We start from the raw sequence: 19,326 nt of genomic DNA on the forward strand, positions 1-19,326 counted from the left end.
CAGGGCAGAGTAGAAGGGGAGAAGAACCTCCCTTGATCTGCTGGACACGGTCTTCCTAATACACCCCAGGATGGCACTGGCCTCCTTGGCCCCCAGGGCACATTGCTGTGCCACTAAGCACACACCTTTATCACAAAGCTGTGCCCAGCTAAGTCACTGCTCACAGAGAGAAAGGACAGGCAAGCCTCAGCCTTCCCACACCTCTGCCATGCCTCAAGTGCAAGAGGCAGCGACTATTTTTAAACTCCAGCTTCGTTTTTGCCCTCTTCAGATCCTTTAAAAAGCCTTTCACATGTAAAACCTGCAGCTGTTAAGACTCTCAGAAGAATATCCAGGCTGCAAGTATGGGCAAATCAGGCTAAATTGTCCTAAAAAGGTTGCCAGTGTGCAAGGCTTTGGGCTTTTGGGGAGTGGTATTTTTAGAGTGAGGTCTGAAGCATGACTCTAGGACATGAGGCTAGGCAGTTAGGGCAACAGAAGGGGAATATGTCAGTGTGAGAGGCTACAGATAGCTTATGGAGTCAAGTGCCCAAATGTGATTCTTTCCAAGCAAATAAATTTGCAGTCTGCATCTGTTCAGGGGTTTTCAGGGAGGATGAGAAAATCAGCTCTCCATATGCAAGCTACAGCCCAGTGCATTAAAAACAAAGGCACAGAGCAGTCTTTGCAGATAAATTAAAGCAATTGGGTAGGGGGGGAAGATTATGAAACATCATTGAGAGTTTTTGCCTCTCTGGTACTACCAAAGCTTCTCTGGGAAAGAGGCTTTAAAACAAAATTGGAGCCAAATATTTGAGAGAGGGGCAGTGGCTCACAGAATGGGAGAAGATTGTTTGGTGTTCTGAGGGAATGGTGTTTGGGATGAGACTGAACAAGGCCAAGGGCAGGGTTCTGCACTTTGGCCAAAACGACCCCAAGCAGCACTGCAGGGTGGGGACAGAGTGGCTGAGAGCAGCCAGGCAGAGAGGGACCTGGGGGTGCTGGCAGAGAGGAGCTGCAGAGGAGGCAGCAGTGTGCCCAAGTGGGCAGCAGAGCCACTGGCATCCTGGGCTGGCTCAGGAGCAGTGTGGGCAGCAGGACAAGGGAGGTTCTTGTGCCCCTGTGCTCAGCACTGCTCAGGCCAGCCCTGGAGTGCTGTGTCCAGTTCTGGGCTCCTCAGTTCAAGAGAGATGTTGAGGTGCTGGAAGGTGTTTGGAGAAGGGCAGCAAGGCTGGGGAGGGGCCTGGAGCACAGCCCTGTGAGGAGAGGCTGAGGGAGCTGGGGGTGTGCAGCCTGCAGCAGAGGAGGCTCAGGGCAGAGCTGATTGCTGCCTGCAGCTGCCTGCGGGGAGGCTGTAGTCAGGTGGGGTTGGGCTCTGCTGCCAGGCACCCAGGGACAGAACAAGGGGACACAGTCTCAAGCTGTGCCAGGGCAGGTCTAGGCTGGCTGTGAGGAGGAAGTTCCTGGCAGAGAGAGTGATTGGCATTGGAATGGGCTGCCCAGGGAGGTGGTGGAGTCACCATCCCTGGAGATGCTGAAGCCAAGCCTGGCTGGGGCACTTAGTGCCATGGTCTGGTTGATTGGGCAGGGCTGGGTGCTAGGCTGGGCTGGATGAGCCTGGGGAAGTCTCTTCCAACCTGTTAGATTCTATGATTTACAAACCTTGCCTTTCCCAAACCTTCTTCAGCAAGCAAACAGCTACTGGAAGGTTTTAAACTGGCCTCTGTCCTCATCTACCTTTTCACTACCTCATTTCTCAAGGGCTGGAAAACTTTGCCAGCTAAACCACCCAGCACAAAACCAGTGACCAACTGACAGTCTGCATTCAACAGCACAGCCCAAGTTTCTTCTGGACCTTTGTGGCTTTTTTATTTCCCAGAACTCTGCCTGCAGTGACTACAGGGAGAGGCACAAAGGCAACTTGTGCAGGAGCACACTTCAGAGGCTGGGAGACACAAAGAGGCAGCCTGGTGCTAAATGACATCACTCAACACAGGCACCATGTTGCAGGACAGCCTTGTTTCTTCAGGGGGAGAAATGCCAAAGCTAAGGATGGCAATGCCAAGCTGTGCCTCCAGAGAACAGTTACAGGTTGGAGAGCCAAGGCTGCTTTGCCCAGCATCATGAAAACCACTGTCACACAAAGCAGCACTTCAGGAGCTGTAAGCCAGGGAGGCTTTCAGGAGTTCACAAGTGAATGTAAACTTTGGTTCCCAAAATGCTGTCTCTTTTGTGTGCTGCAGTTTAATTGGCTTCCAGGCTCCTGAATTAAACTCCTCTAACAGAAGCCAGGCAGAGTGCTGGCTAGTTAAGGACTGTTAATGCAGGGCAGTTTTGAAAGCTACCTTTGAAATGTGTTATTCAGCCAAGACAAATCTCTTTTTGCTGTTTAACCATCCCTCAGCTGTCAAAAGGCAGGCTCGGAGGGTTAGGATCTTCCTACATGAGAAACAAATCAGATGGAAGCCCTCTGGGTCATGGCTTTGGTATGGTTTCATTAGAAGGTACAGATCCAGCAGGCAAATCTGATTTTTTTGGTGGTTATTTCACCTTTTGGTCAGATTTGGCTGCCTGGACAGAGAGAGTGATTGGCATTGGAATGGGCTGCCCAGGGAGGTGGTGGAGTCACTGTGCCTGGAGGTGCTGAAGCCAAGCCTGGCTGGGGCACTTAGTGCCATGGTCTGGTTGATTGGCCAGGGCTGGGTGCTAGGTTGGGCTGGATGAGCTTGGAGCTCTCTTCCAACCTGCTTGATTCTATGATTCTGTGACTTTAGGAATCACAAAACAGAGAGTGCTCTGCTGACAGAAAAGCAAAGCTTCAAAATGAAAATACCCAAATCACAGAATGGTTTGGGCTGGAAGGGACCTCCAAAGGTCATGCAGTCCAACTCCCCTGCAGTCAGCAGGGACATCCTCCACTACATCACACTGCCCAGAGCCAAGCTGAGCCTGAACTTAATGGTTTCCAAGTATGGGGGACTCAACGACCTCCCTAAGCAACCTGTTGCAGTGTTCCACTACCCTCATGGTGCAGAACTTGTTCCTAACACCCAATCTAAATCTGCTCTGCTCTCATTTCAAACCAATGTTCCTCATCCTATCAGTGCAGGCCTTTGCAAACAGTCTCTCTGCATCCTTCTTGTGGCACCCTTCAAGTACTTGTATCATGTGCTTGCATCTGCAGCTGCAGGGCCACAGCCAGATTCATGTGTCTAGTTCTGGGCTCCCCAGTTCAAGAGACAGGGAACTGCTGGAGAGAATCACAGAATTAATCAGGTTGGAAAAGACCTCCAGCATCATCGAGTCCAATTTATCACCTAACCCTATCCAATCAACCAGACCATGGCACTAAGTGCCCCAGCCAGCCTCCTTTCAAACACCTCCAGGGATGATGACTCCACCACCTCCCTGGGCAGCCCATTCCAATGCCAATCACTCTCTCTGACAACAACTTCCTCCTAACAGCCAGCCCAGATCTCCTCTGGCACAACTTGAGGCTGTGTCCCCTTGTTCTGTTGCTGCTTGCCTGGCAGAAGAGCCCAACCCCACCTGGCTACAGCCTCCCTGCAGGCAGCTGCAGGCAGCAATCAGCTCTGCCCTCAGCCTCCTCTGCTGCAGGCTGCACCCCCCCAGCTCCCTTAGCCTCTCCTCACAGGGCTGTGCTCCAGGCCCCTCCTCAGCCTTGCTGCCCTTCTCTCAACACCTTCCAGCACCTCAACATCTCTCTTGAATTGGGGAGCCCAGAACTGGACACAGCACTCCAGGTGTGCCCTGAGCAGTGGTGAGTCCAGCAAAGGCTACAAAGCTGCTGAGGAGCCTGGAGCAGCTCTGTGAGGGACAAAGGCTGAGAGCCCTGGGGCTGAGAGTCTGCACAAGAGCAGCACCGAAGGGGAGCTGAGCAATGCTTAGCAAAAAGATCAAGGCTGGGGGGCAAGAGACTGAGGCCAGACTCTTGTCAGTAGTGCCCAGTAACAGGACAGGTGGCAGTGGGCACAAACTGGCACTCAGGAGGTTCCATCTGAACAGAAGAAAAAACTTGTTTGGTGTGAGGGTGCTGGAGGCCTGGAGGAGGCTGCCCACACAGGTTGTGGAGTCTCCTGTGGAGAGCTTCCAACCCCCCCCCCCCCCCCCCATGCCATTGTGATCCTGGGCAAGCTGCTGTGGGTGCCTCTGATTCAGCAGTGGGGGCTGGCTGGATGATCTGCAGCTATCCCTTCCAACCCTGCCATGCTGGGACTCTGGGATCTACATTTCCCAGCTGACACTGCTGACTCCAGCCTGCCTCCTGTCCAGGCTGTGGGTGCTCTGCTTTAGCAGTGGGGTTGGACTGGCTGATCTCCAGAGGCCACTTCCAATCCCACCATGCTGCATTGACAGCTGCTTGGAGGGCTTTGCACTGCAGGAGCAAGAGCTCCCTGTGCTAACCCAGGGCAGAACCAGCACTGCCATTCCCCTATCTAGCCACCACCTGCAGCAGTGTCTGATGTTCAATGTACATATGTAGGTATTTATCACAGTCCCCTCCAGGGCTGGTTTACCAGAAGAGCAGCACAGACCCCTCCAGGTCACAGGACAAAAGGGGAGCAAAAAACCTCTCACTAATTCTGACAAGGACCTTACAAAAAATTCCCTGGTGCAGAGCAGCTCTCTGCCTGTTTCTTCCCATCCCCTCAGCTTAGGAGGGAAGGACACATTCTCTTCTACATCTAAAACACAGGAGGCTGTCAATCACAGCATGATACACAACACAGCTCCATTCTGCACTGCAGCTGTTTTGTCACATTTGATGTCTTGAGTCACTCGGCAGCATTTCTGAGGGTAGTTATGACAAACTCCCCAGCACACTCCTCTTCCTCTGGAAGCAGGGGGAAGCAATCACTTCTCATCTCACCAAGTGGAACATCTTCTCTCCTGCTCTTACACAATCTTTCATTGTTCCTCTGCATACCTGCAGCTGAGTTTTCTGCCCTGGAGCAGAATCAGATGGGAACTTGCAAACAATCCTTCTCCATTCTGGCAGAGGCACAGCGAGACATCCTAAGTGCAGCCCACCCCGACCTGTCTTCCTTCACACTAAATCTGACACCGCAGACGACTCCGCAGTGGCTCTCCATCCCCCGGGAGACAAGGGCTCTGCAGGAGTGCCATTCCCCTGCTGTCGAAGCTGAGTGTGTATATTAATCCATCTACATTCACAGAAGAGGTTTATAAGCCACCTAGATCATGCTCCTCTCTAGCTGTAGTTACATTTCAGACAGCAGAAGCAATAAGAGAGCCTTCAAATCGTTGTTGCTGCAGCATATCATTTTAGCTGAACCTTTTGATGCCAGTCAGAAATATTGTTTAATGCACCCTTCCAAGGGAACAGTCTTTCTTCAGAGGCAGACTCCTGGGCTGAATGGAAGTGCTGTGAAACTCATTCGTAGCTTGGCATTTTGCACATAAGGTAAGGTCAGGAAAAAGCACTCTGAGGTGCCAGCCAGGACAGCCCCCTCCATCCCCCCCGCCGCCTCCAGTTGCTTTTCAGCCAGCACACGTGTTCCAACCACAGAGGGGTTGCAGCAGAGGATCTCTGAGGTGCACTCCAGTCTCAGCCATTCTATGATTCTGAAGGAGCAGGAAGCAAAGGCTCCCCTAGCAAGGGCAGACGGAGCAGTGCAATTATTCAGCTGTAATTAAGCTGCTAAACCCAAATGTGGATACCACACAGCCACTGAAGGGGTGGCAGAAGGATGACAGAACAGGCACTGATAACCTCCTGCCAGTCAACTTCTGTAAGCAAGCCCTAAAAAGAGTTTTGTAGCTAAATGAGGCTTGCAACATGAAGAATCACAGAATCAGGCAGGGTTGGAAGGGACCACAAGGAGCAGTCAGTCCCAGCCCCCCTGCCATGCCCAGGGACACCCTACCCTAGAGCAGCCTGGCCACAGCCTCAGCCAGCCTGGCCTCAAACACCTCCAGCCATGGGGCCTCAACCACCTCCCTGGGCAACCCATTCCAGCCTCTCACCACTCTCCTGCTCAACAACTTCCTCCTCACCTCCAGCCTCACTCTCCCCAACTCCACCTTTTCTCCATTTCCCCCACTCCTGCCACTCCCTCACAGCCTCAAAAGTCCCTCCCCAGCTTTTTTGTAGCCCCCTTCAGATCCTGGCAGGCCACAAGAAGGTCACCTGGGAGCCTCCTCCGCTCCAGCCTGCACAGCCCCAACTCTTTCAGTCTGTGCTCACAGCAGAGCTGCTGCAGCCCTCTCAGCATCCTCCTGGCCCTGCTCTGGACACACTCCAGCATCTCCACATCCTTCTTGTAATGGGGGCTCCAGAACTGGCTGCAGCAGGAAGGGAAGCTTCAGACAAAGCCTCCCAAAGCATTCCCACCACTGCACGTGGCACAGCCGCATCCTGCTGCCGAGGCAGGGCAGGGCACAGCAGCACTGCCTTGTTCTGCCGAACAATGTTAGTTACTTACAATTTAGCCTAAAATAACTTTGAAAGGCTATGAAGGTGGTGTTTACACTGCAACACAGCACACCTGAAGTGGAAAAAGAGATCTTCAAAGAAGCAAAGATGTTGACTGCTCAGACAGCAGCTCCGAGGAGCTGAGCTAGCTTCACGCACCCCACGCTGGCGTTACACCAGCTAAGGGCCAGCTGAGCACCACGCTCAGAGCCCCCAAGGCTTTTAAAAAAGTGAGAAAAAACATATTGAGCAGAAGTCAGAAACGACTTTTTACTTGTGTCTTGAGTAATTTAAATCTGTCAAGTTGTGTGAAAGTATTCCCCACGAGCCCAGGAGACACACAGAGTGTCAAACGCAGCCAGAGCGAGAGAGCAAAACCACATTAACCAGCGTGTGGCTGCTCCTGGGTAGCTGCTGAGGTCAAGCAGAGGAGCCAGCTGGTGCCTCAAAGGGTCCTGAAATGCACAGGAGGAGGTTTTGAAGAGTATTCCTACTGGCATGTCTCCTCAGCAATACCCACAGCTGTTTGCTCCTTGGCATTTAGCAGCAGGCACAAAACTATCACGCACAAACAGCGGCAGGAGGACGAGGTTACGAGGCTGAGCTCAGGGTATGAACTCAGGCTGCTCTTTGTAAAGCTGCTACATCTGACAGCAGACCACTGATCTTTAATGCATTTTAGTCCAGACAGGCCAGTCCCATCTATGCTGACCCTCCCTCTAGTCTGGAGTAGCATCACTTGGAGAGACTTTGGGTTTTCACTAGGAAGAAGTGGCAGGGAGCAGTTGTGTTGTTATTGTGAGTTCTCTCCCTGGCCTTTGTGTGCTCTCTACACACACACAAGCAGGTTTGCATCCAAAACACCTCCCCAGAAGATGTTCTCATGGGTGCTAGGTTGGCCTGGATGATCTTGGAGGTCTCTTCCAACCTGGTTCATTCTATGATTCTATGTATTTGATTTAAACCAACTCAAAGCTTCAGTTTTTCAAAGGACCTTCATGCCACAACCTCCCTTACTACAGATCAAAGTATCAACCTGGACAGGCTGGAGAGATGGATGGACAGGAAACACCCAGGGCTCCACAAGGGTAAGTGCAAGTCCTGCACCTGGGGAGGAAGAAGCTCCTGCACCAGTACAGGTGAAGGGTTGACCTGCTGGAATGTAGTGCTGCAGAGAAGGATTTGGGAGTACTGGTGGACAAGAAGTTCACCCTGGGCTAGCAATGTGCTCTCTTGGCCAAGAAGGTCATTGATCTCCTGCAGTGGATCAAGATGAGTGTAGCTAGAAGGTCAAGAGAGTTTCTCCTGCTTCTCTACTCTGCCCTAGTGAGGCCAAAGATGGAGGACTGTGCCCAGCTGCAGGCTCTCTGGTTCAAGAGACAGGAAACTACTGCAGAGAATCCAGCAGAGGCTACAAAGCTGCTGAGGGGCCTGGAGCAGCTCTGTGAGGAGCAAAGGCTGAGAGCCTTGGGGCTGTTTGGCCTAGAGAAGAGCAGCCCTAGAGGGGATCTGAGCAATGCCTAGCAAGAGACAAAGGCTGGGGGGCAAGAGGATGGGGACAGACTCTTGTCAGTCTGCCCCAGGGGCAGGGCAAGGGGCACAAACTGACACCCAGGAGGTTCCACCTGAACATGAGGAGTAACTTTTTTGCTGTGATGATGCTGGAGCCCTGGAGCAAGCTGCCCAGAGAGCAGGTTGTGGAGTCTCCTTCTCTGTAGTGCTTCCAACCTCCCCTGACCATTGTGATCTTGGGCAAGCTGCTGTGAGTGCCCTGCTTTAGCAGGGAGGGTTGGACTGGATGATCTCCAGAGGTCATTTCCAATCCCCACCATGTTGGGATTATGTGATTTCCAATGAACAACTCTAGTACAGGTAACAGCATCACACACTCACATTGCTTAGCATCTAAATCCAGCTGGGCTATGTTACAGCACCTGCTGCTTTTTGATGAGCTTACATTTTTAGTTAAACATTAAATCAAACTTAAATTCATTACAATCAGCTTTGAGAAGGAAGATTTATTGCAGGGTTTGCTATTTCTTTCAAGGGAAACTGAAAACTGTGTTCTGCCCAATCTTCATAAACTCATAGATTGGTTTGAGTTGGAAGGGACCTTGAAGATCATCTAGTTCCAACTCGTCCCCTGCCACTGGTTTGGGTTGGAAGGGAACTTAAAGATTACCCAGTTCCAGCCCCTCCCCTGCCACTGGTTTGGGTTGGAAGAGACCTTGAAGATCATCCAGTTCCAACTCCTCCCCTGCCACTGGTTTGGGTTGGAAGGGACCTTAAAGGTCATCCAGTTCCAACCCCTCCCCTGCCACTGGTTTGGGTTGGAAGGGACCTTAAAGGTCATCCAGTTCCAACCCCTCCCCTGCCACTGGTTTGGATTGAAAGGGACCTTAAAGATCATCCAGTTCCAGCCCCTCCCCTGCCACTGGTTTGGGTTGGAAGAGACCTTAAAGGTCATCCAGTTCCAACCCCTCCCCTGCCACTGGTTTGGATTGAAAGGGACCTTAAAGATCATCCAGTTCCAGCCCCTCCCCTGCCACTGGTTTGGGTTGGAAGAGACCTTAAAGGTCATCCAGTTCCAACTCCTCCCCTGCCACTGGTTTGGATTGAAAGGGACCTTAAAGACCATCCAGTCCCAACCCCTCCCTTGCCAGATGCAGGGACAGCTTCCAGCAGAGCAGGCTGCCCCAGGCCCTGAGTGGCTCCTTCACTGACCCCGCGAGCGTTTCCTCTGCCCCCGCTTACCTCGATCAGTTTGTTGGCATGCTCGCGGAAAACCTGGGCATATTCCTTCACTTCTTTCTCATTCCCGTTCTTGGCAGCTTCAATCAATACCAAAAGTGGAACATTTGTTTCCAGAAAGGAGTCTGACACATGGTCCATTACAGCTTTGCGGAGCTACAACAGAAAGGAAAGAGAGAAGGGAAGGAAGAGAGAGAGATTTTCAGGTGGTCTTCCACTGCTGTTTCCTTTTTACTGCATAAAGCTTAGGCACTTTCGTGGCTGATCCTTCTTTTTTTGCCCCCCCCCCCCTTTGTGTGGTCAAGGCTTTCCCTGCACTAAGTCTCGTCTATATCTTGTCAATTTAAATCAAATCTCCTTAAAGCAAAAGGAAAAACAGAAAGCTGGGGTTAGTTCTATAAGTGCAAGTCACCAGTTTGGCTACAAATATTGATTTAACAGTTCATATTGGTTTTGCCTGAGTAAATTTGCTGCCTTCCTTCCCTTGGCTGATTAAACAACATGCTGATTTAACTGTGTTATTTTGTTATTGGAAGAAAAAAAAACCCAATTTTTTTCCCCTCCCCTCCCTTTTTTCTTTTCAACAGACTTGATCCATATTCACATTTACTTGAAAGGAGGAATACAGTGCTTTAAAAACCCAAAAGGGACAAAAGATTCGTGTTACATAAATACAGCTCTCAAAGCAAACAGGCTCTCTGAGCTGAATTGCCATCAGAAGCTCTAAACCATACCTGATTTCCTTCACAATCCATAAAAAGGGGAGTTGGGTTTTTTGCTTTGTTAAATCTTTCTCGTGGTGAGGATGATTAAGAATCCCACACCTTTATTAGACAGTTAACAAAAGACTACATTTCCACCCCGTGTTGCCCCTTGGAAGCTTCTAGCTTTTAATTCACTAGAGAGAAGCACTGGACACAAAGCAGCAGAGGAGGGCAGACATGCAGGAATGCTCTCCTTTCATAGTATCATAGTATCATAGTATCATCAGGGTTGGAAGAGACCTCACAGATCATCAAGTCCAACCCTTTACCATAGAGCTCAAGGCTAGACCATGGCACCAAGTGCCACGTCCAACCCTGCCTTGAACAGCTCCAGGGACGGCGACTCCACCACCTCCCCGGGCAGCCCATTCCAGTGTCCAATGACTCTCTCAGGGAAGAACTTTCTCCTCACCTCCAGCCTAAATCTCCCCTGGTGCAGCCTGAGGCTGTGTCCTCTTGTTCTGGTGCTGGCCACCTGAGAGAAGAGAGCAACCTCCTCCTGGCCACAACCTCCCCTCAGGTAGTTGCAGACAGCAATAAGGTCTCCCCTGAGCCTCCTCTTCTCCAGGCTAACCAATCCCAGCTCCCTCAGCCTCTCCTCGTAGGGCTGTGCTCAAGGCCTCTCCCCAGCCTCGTCACCCTTCTCTGGACACGCTCAAGCATCTCAATGTCCCTCCTAAACTGGGGGGCCCAGAACTGAACACAGCACTCAAGGTGTGGTCTAACCAGTGCAGAGTACAGGGGCAGAATGACCTCCCTGCTCCTGCTGGCCACACCATTCCTGATGCAGGCCAGGATGCCACTGGCTCTCTTGGCCACCTGGGCACACTGCTGGCTCATGTTCAGGCAGGTATCAATCAGCACCCCCAGATCCCTCTCTGTCTGGCTGCTCTCCAGCCACTCCAACCCTTTGTCCCAACAAGTGAGCAGTTGCTGCCTTTGTTACCTGTCTGCGCAAGTCTCTGGTCTTTTTGGTCATCTTATCGATGGCAGAGTTCAGGGCATCGCTTCTTTCTTTGCGCCCAGCCTGCGAAACAAGAGGCAGAGAGGTTAAATGGGCACTCAGGGGCTCGGAGTCGAGGCAGTGTTACTCGTGTCAAGGACGTTGTCAGCTTCTTCAGAGTGACTGTGCACACCAGAAGGGAAGCTTCCACCTCCCTGATGGAGCACTGCCTTGCTGGCTGGCTTGGGCAGAGCAGCACCAGCTCTGCTGCTCTTCAGCTGGCCTTCAGAAGAGAAGGATGGTTTCATACAGGACCTTCAGCTCCTGATCAGCTGCAGACCACATCCAACCTCTGAGCTTTAGCTTTCTCTTTTCTGCCAGCCTAGAGCTGGATGCATAAGACTTTTGTGTGTGGAGCTAAGCTTATTCACTAAGGTCCTACAAAGTAAACAGGGCCACTGCAGTGGCAGGCTGGAAGAGGAGAAAAACACCAAACAGAAAATGGCTGTGGGGAACTGGCAATGAATTCTCCCTGCAGGGGCATAACAATTTAAATACACAGAGAAGAAACAGTGGAAAGTCTCTTTCCAACATCATGTCCAAGTGGCCAAGGGAGCCATTGGCATCCTGGCCTGCATCAGGAACAGTGTGGGCAGCAGGACAAGGGAGGTTATTCTTCCCCTGTACTCAGCACTGCTCAGGCCACACCTTGAGTGCTGTGTCCAGTTCTGGGCTCCTCAGTTCAAGAGAGATGTTGAGGTGCTGGAACATGTCCAGAGAAGGGCAACAAAGCTGGTGAGAGGCCTGGAGCACAGCCCTGTGAGGAGAGGCTGAGGGAGCTGGGGGGGTGTGCAGCCTGCAGCAGAGGAGGCTCAGGGCAGAGCTCATTGCTGTCTACAACTACACTGAGAAGTACAACTTCTGCACTGAGCCCAGAACAGCCCCGTGACAACCTGGTTCAGCTGCCTTGGATGTCCAGACCACCTCAGGCCAGTGGCCTTCGTGCTGCCTTCAATCTGAGGGTGCCAGCACCAGCACAGAGTCCACAGGGCTGTGCATCCCACACAAGAGTGCTCCCTTCATACCCCACTACCACACCCAGCACCTTCACACACAAATACCATACTCAGTGCCACCTTCATACCACACTACCATATCCTACACCACCTTCATGCCCCCACCTCCATAGTCAATAAAACCTTCATACTCAAATACTATACCCAACAGAACTTCATACCCCACTACTACACCCAACAGCAACTTCATATCCCACTACTACACCCAACAGCAACTTCATATCCCACTACTACACCCAAAAGCACCTTCATACCTGAACACCAGACCCAATGCCCCCTTCAGACTCCACTACCACACCCAACAGCACCTTCATACCTGAACACCAGACCCAATGCCCCCTTCAAACTCCACTACCACACCCAACAGCACCTTCACACCTGAACACCAGAGCCAATGCCCCCTTCAGACTCCACTACCACACCCAAAAGCACCTTCATCCCCCAGTGTCCAACTCAAAATCCCCAAATGAATTCTCATGAAGGTAAAATGCTCTCAGAACACTTCTGGGGGCTGAACTCCACCATTCCAAGCCTCTGCTGAGAGCTGGATTGCACTGAGGTTCGACACAGCAAGTTCAGCATGAGCCCTGTTGTGAGACAGGGCAAAAGGCCAAGAACTGGTGGCAGCTTCTCTCTTTTCAAGCAGGCTCTGGGCTGAAAATCCTTTAATTTGTATCAGATGGGCAGTGTTAGATCAAGCAATGGTGGTGCTCTGCTTTTGCTGGGAGGTTTTTCTCCATCACACAGCTTATAACAGAGTTTTGAAACACACTTTATGCAACCACAATCCAATTGCTTAAGTTCTAAGCCACGATCAATATAATTATCCTGTTGAGAAGCAAACCCATTTAGCAGCACTACAGTCAGGCTATGCCAGCTATCAATTCTCCAGGTGACAGGCTGGTTTGCAATACCTGGGTGAGCAGCCTTGGATCTAAACCATGGAGTCCATGCTACAGCAGAAATCAAAATGAAACAAAATCAGAGGGGAATGGATCAGGACGTTGTAATGGCATTAGAGTTTAATGAATTATTGAAGATTTGTCACCTCCCCAATCAGGTAATTTGATTCTCCTCACAAAAGGTAACTGCAAAGTGACTGAAATGAAAACCAGGGAGCTCCTCCTGATTACACCACGGCCCGAGCAGACCCAGTGCGAGCCTGTTCTTAACTTCACCATCCAAAATCAAAGCTGAGTGATGCAAGGGCTGGAGCACCTCTGCTATGAGGACAGGCTGAGGGAGCTGGTGTTGCTCAGCCTGCAGAAGAGAAGAGTCTGGGAGACCTCAGAGCTGCCTTCCAAGACCTGAAGGGATCCTACAGGAAGGTTGGAGAGGGACTCTTCATGAGAATGTCTAGAGACAGGACAAGGGAGAATAGTTTTAAGCTGAGGGAGAGCAGGGTTAGACTGCATCTTAGGAAGAAGTTCTTCAGTATGAGGGTGGTGAGACTCTGGAACAGGTTGCCCAGAGAGGTTGTGGATAGTTCTTCCCTGGAGGTGTTCAAGGCCAGGTCGGACAAGGCCTTGAGCAAGCAAGCATAGTTGAGAGGTGTCCCTACCCAAGGCAAGGAGGTTGGAGTAGATGACCTCTGATGTCCCTTCCAACCTGAGCCATTCTGTGATTCTACTTAAGAATCATAGATTTAGTCAGGGTTGGAAGGGACCACAAGGAGCAGCCAGTTTCAACCCCCTTGCCTTGGCAGGGACACCCTATCCTCATCAGGCTGGCCACAGCCTTTATCCAGCCTGGCCTTAAACACCTCCAGCCATGGGGCCTCAAGACCACCTCCCTGGGCAACCCAGTCCAGCCTCTCACCACTCTCCTGCTCAACAACTTCCTCCTCACCTCCACTCTGACTCTCCCCACCTCCAGCTTTGCTCCATTCCCCCCACTCCTGTCACTACTAGGGGGAATACTACTTATTTACTGCTGTTGCCATGCTTGGTGTAGAAGCAAACCAGACCAGAGCCAGGTTAGGGAGTGCCCATTCCGCCTGTGCCGAACACAACGGCTTTGTGCCGAGTGGCAGCTCCGGGTGTGCTGCTGGCAGTGGGTGCTGCCTGCACCCTGCTAAGGATAGCAGACTCTTCACCCCCCCCCAAAATGAATCGTGCCAATGGGCACAGCACAAACTAACTGCCTGCTCCCAGGCACCAGCCTGGGACTGCAGCTGCTTGCTCCCGACGCTTTCACACCAGTTTAGCCACCCACACAACGTGACCATAGTGCCGAACCCATGTGGGGTGGGGTGGGGTGGGGTTTTTTATCCCAGCAATGTCTTTGGATCTCAGCTACAGACTCATCTATTATGCAGAAAGGCAAACATTCAGCTGCTCCAAGCAGTGCCATTTTCCTTCTCCCTGGGTGCCCCTACATTACCATTTTAACGTGAGGCAGGAGCAGGCTGTTGAAACGAGTCCACCCATCGCTTCCACTTTGCTCTCCCTGGCTTCACAGCCCAGAGCAGCCTCGCTGCACGAGGGCCAGATGCCTTTTGGATGAGTTGAAAACCAGGAGATGGCTTCCACTAATGGACATTGGGTTCATGAGACCAGAGCTCAGCCAGTGCTCTGTAAATGCCCTGAAGAGAGTGCAACGCAGACAGCAGAGCCCGGGCAGCACCACCTCGGGATGTTGATCGGTTCCTATTAAGCTACAGCACATATGAGCACAGACAGAGCTGTACAAGCTAAAGCCCTTGGAGTGTAGCAAGGCAGTTCCAGTTCATTTCCACCTTGTTGGCATGCAGACATCTCAGTACAGAAGCTTGTCAGAAGTACTAACAGAAAGTCCTCCTGCAGGTTGCCAACACCAAGCCTCCTGATAACGTAGCCGAGGAAACTGAACCACTTAGCACATACTGCTGTGCACACAGCTCCTTCCTTAGGGCTGGGGCAGAGCAGGACAGGAGTGAGGGACAGATGCACCTCTGAACATCTTAGATTATCACCAGTACAAGGAGTGACCCTCAAGAAAGCTGGGGAGGGACTTCTTACAAGGGCTGGTAGTGACAGGATGAGGGGCAATGGCTTTGAGCTGGAAGAGAGGAGATTGAGACTGGAGATGAGGAAGAAATTCTTTACAGTGAAGGTGGTGAGACACTGGCACAGGTTGCCAAGAGACGTTGTGGATGTCCCCTCTCTGGAGGTGTTCAAGGACCAAGCTGGATGAGACCTTGAGCAACCTGGGCTAGTAGGAGGTGTTCCTGTCCATGGCAGGGGGTAGGAACTTTAGAAAACCTTTAAGGTCCTTTCCAACTCAAACCATTCTCCGAGTCTATGGTCATAATGAACCTAACCAGGGCCTTGGCCTGGGGACAAGAATGTGAAGTCTTGCCCATTTGAATTTTTTTGACCTCTTCTTGCATAAAATGCTCCACAAAAATAGTAACTGTGGGACCAGTTACACTTCATTAGGTACAAGAGGAGGCAGCTACTGGAACAGTGATTGCTGGAGCATATGAAGAGCCACAGAGCTCAGAAGGTTACGCAGTGCCCCAAACAATCTCACCTGGAATGGTTCCAGGGATGGGGCAGCTCCCACCTCTCTGGGCAACCTGGGACAGAGACAACCTCAGTGTCAAATGTTTCTTCCTTCTCTCTAATCTAAATCTCCCTGTTTTAGTCTACACCACCACCCCTTGTCCTAGCACAACAGGCTCTCCTCAAAAGTCTGTCCCCAGCTTTCTGGTCAGCCCTTTAAAGCACTGCAACATCACCAGAAGGTCTCCCTGGAGCCTTCCCCAGGCTGAACAAGCCAAACTCTCCCAGCCTGGCCTCACAGCAGAGCCCTGCCAGCATTGCTGTGGCCTGCTCTGGCCCTGCTCCAACAGGTCCCTGTCTCTGCTGTGCTGAGGACTCCAGAGCTGGCCCCAGCACTGCAGGGGGGTTCTGAGCATCCCGTGTGGATGTGTTGCTTTGTGATCTGTGCTAGATTGTGTGGTCCTGCTCTGGCAGGGGGGTTGGACTGGATGATCTCCTTGGGTTCCTTCCAACCCCTAATACCCTGTGATCCTGTGAGCAGAACACAGCAGAGAGGCACAATCCCCTCCCTGCCCCTGCTCCACATATTTCTTTACACATCCAGTTTCAGGCAGCCTGTCTCTATCTCTCAAGTAATAAATCACATTTTAAAGGCTTTAAGTGACAGTGTCCCACCTCTGAGCATTTCCTCCAGTAACCTGTCACCCTCACAATGAAAAACTGCTCCTTGTTTCTGCTCCAAACGTTCCCCAAGCAGCCAACCAACCAATGACTCAGCAGCACGACTCCTCCCAGCTATCAGCTTCTCTTATCCATGGGATTAGGAGGACTCACAATACCAAAGCCTGAATATTCAGACTACTAATGGGATTTTTAGATCTTCAGCACAAAACTCTCAGCGAGGGACCAGCAGCTCTGCAGTCAGGAAGCAGCTCAGAGATTCAGTAGATTTAAGGGGGGGGTCATGTTGATCACCTCGGTCATTCTGCAGCACGATACCACCGCTCTGTCCAGATAGCAACTTCAGTCAAACAGCTATTTCACTTTAAATCAGCTCTTCATCAAAGAAGCCAGAACTGGTGTGAAAAACTGCTGGTTTCCCCCCCCCAGCCCCTGTAATCTCTGCTCTTCCACCATCACTGCTGCCTTGCCTGGAGAACAACACAAGCAGCCACTGTCGCGTCCTCGCTGTTCCAGCTCGCACAGCTATCCCCAGTGGGGTTTGTTTTAATGGCTGAGAGCAAAGAAAGGGGATTTGTATACACAGGGAAGCAAGTGGAATCACCATCTCTGTCAGGAAGCCTTCCCCTTGTGGGCCTGCCATCTGAATTCAAACAAGCAAACACTGAACCCAGTTTTTCCTGCAACTACTGCTGTTAAAATCTAACTCCAGCTGATTTACACCGAGGCAACAGGGCACGGTGGTGGTGCTGGGGGGATTCGGTCTTAAAGGCAGCAGGACCAGTAGCACATGCACTACAACAAGCTGCTCACAAAAACAGGTTTTCATAGCCAAACACCAAAGCTGATCTCAGTGTTTCAGCAGCACTTCAGATTAAGCCAAGACCACAGAGCCATTGAGAGAAACGGTGCCTCCTGCCTGGCACCAGCCCCCGCAGCCCACCCACCCCTGCAGAGAGGTTTCTGCTTCAGGTAAGCTTGGCTGCTGAGCTACACCTCTAGAGATCATCAGGTCCAACCCCCCTTGCTCCAGTAGGCTCACCCACAGCAGCTTGCCCAGGATCACAGTGGCATGGAGGGGCTGGAAGCTCTTCAGAGAAGGAGACTCCACAACCTCTCTGGGCAGCCTGCTCCAGGGCTTCAGCATCCTCATACCAAAGAAGCTTCTGCTCCTGTTCAGATGGAACCTCCTGGGTTCTAGTTTGTGCCCACTGCACCTTGTGCTGTCACCAAGCACCACCACCAAGAATCTGGTCCCATCCTCTTCTTAGAATCACAGAATCAGTCAGAGGTGGAAGGGACCACAAGGAGCAGTCAGTTCCAGCCCCCCTGCCATGGCCAGGGACACCCTACCCTAGAGCAGGCTGCACACAGCCTCAGCCAGCCTGGCCTCAAACACCTCCAGCCATGGGGCCTCAACCACCTCCCTGGGCAACCCATTCCAGCCTCTCACCACTCTCCTGCTCAACAACTTCCTCCTCACCTCCAGCCTCACTCTCCCCACCTCCACCCTTGCTCCATTCCCCCCACTCCTGCCACTCCCTCACAGCCTCAAAAGTCCCTCTCCAGCTCTTTTGTAGCCCCCTTCAGATCCTGGAAGGCCACAAGAAGGTCACTTGGGAGCCTCCTCCTCTCCAGCCTGCACATCCCCAACTCTTTCAGGCTGTGCTCACAGCAGAGCTGCTGCAGCCCTCTCAGCATCCTCCTGGCCCTGCTCTGGACACTCTCCAGCATCTCCACATCCCTCTTGTCCCAGGGGCTCCAGAACTGGCTGCAGTGCTCCAGGTGGGCTCTCAGCAGAGCAGAGTACAGGGGGAGAATCACCTCCCTTGACCTGCTGACCACACTTCTGGCCACACTTCTTCTCTTTACCCTTTATTTCTTGCAGAGCATTGCCCAGATCCCCTCTCAGGCTCCTCTTGTCCAGGCTCAACAGCCCCAGGGGTCTCAGCCTTTGCCCCTCACATAGATGCTCCAGCCCAGCATCTTTTTCTCCCGTGTCCACTGCTCTACCGGCTCCATGTCAGCACATCCCAGTGGCAGCACAAGCACAGTAACGTTACAGCCACACTCCTGTGCTCACCTCCCAACCTCACTGACACAGCACAACGTTTTATCTCCGAGCAGAAAGGCAGCAGCAGTTCCTAGCAGGAGCCTCGACGTGGTAGCATGCAGCCAAAATTAGCACTCCTCTCTTGAGGCAGCAGGACGAGCTGGCTGCACGGTGCTGCAGCCACGGCTGCACAGCCTGGCTGCCCTGGCCCCCTGTACCACGCTGCCCACATCCACATCAAGCCAAATCAGCTTTTGTCTTCTTCTTAATACACTAGGAAGGCTTCCACAAGATGTCAGCCTAACTAAATGACAACACTGGCCTCAGGGTGCAATTCTACTTCTCCAACGTGTTTAGCTGCAAAACCAATCCTGCCGCTGCTCCAAGAGGGGGCTAAGGGAGAAGCCCACAAAAGAGTGATTTGGTCCTAGCAAGCCCTTCCCTGAGGTGCACTTGCCAGTCCCCCCCCCCTCCTCCAGCCGTGGTGCACAGGGGTTGTTACTTCTGAGCACCCACTCTGGCACAAGTCCCCAGGTGGCACTGGTGTGTGGTTTTCCTTGGCACGCAAGCGAGTTTTCAGCCCCAGCAGAAACACAACGGTGTGAGTTCTGCAGGCAGCTGAGGTTTATTCCCCGCCTGCTTCACCTCTCGACAGCTCAGGCAGCTCCCAGAGAACAGGAATGAATGCAGAGCTCTACTTCAGACCATCAGAGGCAGGCTCTGGGCTGTACCTGCTGCTTCACAACAAGTGCACATGGGTTTAGCTAAGGAAAGCGCCCAGAAGTCCACAGGACCAGTTTCCCAAACAGGAGACTCACTGGCAAGGTGCTAAATAGCCCTTGTTTGGTTACAGGCCAAGGAATGGAGAGCTTCAGAGAGGAAGCAACCTCCCATGTTTGAACATTAACTCTTCACTCCGTGCCAAATTACACAATCTTACTGTGGGAGGCACCCACCAACAGATAGCGATGCAGAGCGGCGAAACGTTTCCAAGAGACACCTCATTTCAGCCTCCCATCGCAGCAAAGAGAGGAGCCACAGGAGAGGAGCAACCCTCGACCTCACAGCCCTCATAGTTTTCTTAATGCCACCCTTTGGAGCGTTGCTTTTAAACGTTCTGATGGCCACAAACGTTAT

General features: G+C 52.0%; 1 protein-coding gene across 1 annotated transcript in view; it reads right to left on the bottom strand.

The window, feature by feature from the left end:
• Window positions 1–19,326, bottom strand: part of CTNNA1 (catenin alpha 1) — a 208,911-nt gene that overhangs the window by 78,629 nt on the left and 110,956 nt on the right. Inside the window, exons 8-9 of the mRNA XM_064161488.1 lie at window positions 10,898–10,978; window positions 9,191–9,343 (exon numbers count right to left, since the gene is read on the bottom strand). Of these exons, the coding sequence (XP_064017558.1) occupies window positions 9,191–9,343; window positions 10,898–10,978 (234 nt within the window). The remainder of the gene's footprint in view (window positions 1–9,190; window positions 9,344–10,897; window positions 10,979–19,326) is intronic.

Source organism: Pogoniulus pusillus, chromosome 22 (genome assembly GCF_015220805.1).
Source record: "Pogoniulus pusillus isolate bPogPus1 chromosome 22, bPogPus1.pri, whole genome shotgun sequence".
Taxonomy (NCBI): Eukaryota; Metazoa; Chordata; class Aves; order Piciformes; family Lybiidae; genus Pogoniulus; species Pogoniulus pusillus.